Source organism: Dysidea avara, chromosome 15, assembly GCF_963678975.1.
Source record: "Dysidea avara chromosome 15, odDysAvar1.4, whole genome shotgun sequence".
Classification (NCBI taxonomy): Eukaryota; Metazoa; Porifera; class Demospongiae; order Dictyoceratida; family Dysideidae; genus Dysidea; species Dysidea avara.
The window spans coordinates 2,410,508-2,412,702 of NC_089286.1; the positions used below are offsets into that span (position 1 = coordinate 2,410,508).

Sequence of the window (2,195 nt, forward strand, 5' to 3'; positions counted from 1 at the left end):
CATCTCCTAGCAACTTTTTGAAGTAGTAAACATTTGATGGCATATGATCACATAGTACAGTGGATCCTCGGTTATCCGAATCTCGGTTATCCGACACCTCGATTATCCGAATTCGAAAACTTGAATCCCACAATCGAAACTATTTTATATTTGAGTAATAAAATTTAATTAATGGCGGTGTTATGAGCGGAACTCAAAGTGGGAACATGAAGAAGACTGGACAAAAGAGAGTCGTTCTTTCAATCGAAAATAAGCTAAAAATCCTTTAACTCATTGATTCCAATGTTTCTTACACTGTCATCTTGGAGCACTTCGATATTGGACGAAGCACAGTGTGTGATATAAGCCGAAAGAGGGATGAATTATTACGATTTTCACAAAAGATGGTTGATATGGGTGCGAAGAAAGTTAAAACAATGAAAGTGGGTGAATATGAGAAGCTGGATGAAGCGCTATACATTTGGTTTCGCCAACAGCGCGAAAAGAACGTACCAGTGAGTGGCCCGCTTCTTATGGAGAAGGCCAGAATTTTGTTTTTAATGCTATATGGTGATTCAGACAAAAGTTTTACAGGGAGTACTGGCTTTCAGTGGCGATTTTGCAAGCGGCATGAAATAAGGAATCTGGCTATTCAGGGGGAAAAAGCTTCAGCTGATAGTGGAGCAGCAGAAGACTTTCAGCATGAGTTTCCATCACTTATTTCTGGTTATAATGTAGATCAAATCTTTAATTGTGATGAGACAGGGCTGTATTATCGTTGTCTCCCTGATAAAACCCTTGCAAGTGCTTTTGAGAAAAGGGCCGATGGAAGAAAGAAAGCCAAGGATCGCGTAACAGTGAGTGCTTGTGCGAATGTAACTAGTTCTATCAAGCTGCCTTTGTTGTTCATTGGTAAAGCTAAGCGTCCTCGATGTTTCAAGAACACCAACATGGATAGTTTGCCTGTCATATATAGGAATCAGAAGAATGCATGGGTTAATACAGAAATATTTTCTTCGTGGTTCCATGACCAGTTTGTGCCCTATGTACAAAGAGAATTGAAGAGCAAAAGTTTACCACCAAAAGCATTGCTTATCCTTGACAATTGCTCTGCACATCCTGAAGAAGACGTTCTTGTGTCTGATGATGGTTTAGTCATTGCAAAGTTTCTTCCTCCAAATGTGACTTCTTTAATTCAACCAATGGATCAAGGTGTCCTCGAGTCTATGAAAAGGCGATACAAGAGATCCCTTCTTCAAGAGGTTTTGCTTTCTGAAGATTTGGTTGATCCTATAGCATTTACCAAGTCCATTACAATGAAAGTAGTCGTAGAAAAGATATCTCTTGCTTGGGATCAAATTACACCAGTCACTATTCGTCGTTCTTGGAGAAAGTTGATACCTTTGGCCGACACAACACCGTCAAACATTGATAGTGAGCCCACTGCAGCAGAATTTATTGATGTGTTTCAGTCGATGGGACATGCATTAAGTGAAGATGAGGTTACAGAGTGGTTGAACAATGATCAGAATGATCCGGGTTATGAACATTTGCATGATGACGAAATTGTTTCTCGTGTTTTGGGAGGTGATGGCATAGTTCCAAAACCATGTAAAGGCAATACATGTTATGAGGTAATTCATTATGTTGAAGTAATTATATGATGCAGGTTACCAACAATTTGAAAATGTAATATGATCACACTTGTACAGCACTTCACACTGATACTACTGTACTATAGTCGGACCACAATATATTTATTTATTAACATGCATCTACATATATTTTGTTATACCGAACATCTCAAGCCAGTTGTGTAGTAATAATCTAATGGGGTTAGGTTAGGGTTAATGGTGCTTATGTGCTTCCTAATGGTTTAAAAATAATACTACCAAAACTTTGTAACATTACATTAAAGATACCACATATGTTATAACTATATTTAAGTCATTATTATATGTATAAATAACTAATTTAATACACATGCACTGCCAAAAAATTGTAATATACACTAATGTCATAACTATAACAGTAACTAACCTAAATCACTATTTGGTGCTTCATCTGCCACCATCCAGCAGCCATCACCAATGCATAACGGTGGGGGGCACTTTATAGGAGTTCCATCCACCCTTTCTTTTCTTGGATGGCCAGATGCTCTTTCAGAGGTATTGGCCCTCATATCCACGGTCTTAAATAAATCATTTAGTTCCCTA

General features: G+C 38.1%; 1 protein-coding gene across 1 annotated transcript; it reads left to right on the plus strand.

Annotated features, from left to right (window-relative positions):
• Positions 1 to 383: 383 nt before the first annotated feature.
• Positions 384 to 1,643, plus strand: LOC136245193 (jerky protein homolog-like). The gene has a single exon (XM_066036694.1). It carries the CDS (start codon positions 384 to 386, stop codon positions 1,641 to 1,643), a length of 1,260 nt encoding a protein of 419 aa, XP_065892766.1.
• Positions 1,644 to 2,195: the final 552 nt, after the last annotated feature.

Coding starts and splice junctions, on each gene's coding strand:
- LOC136245193 (XM_066036694.1), top strand. CDS start 384: ATGGTTGATATGGGTGCGAAGAAAGTTAAAACAATGAAAGTGGGTGAA.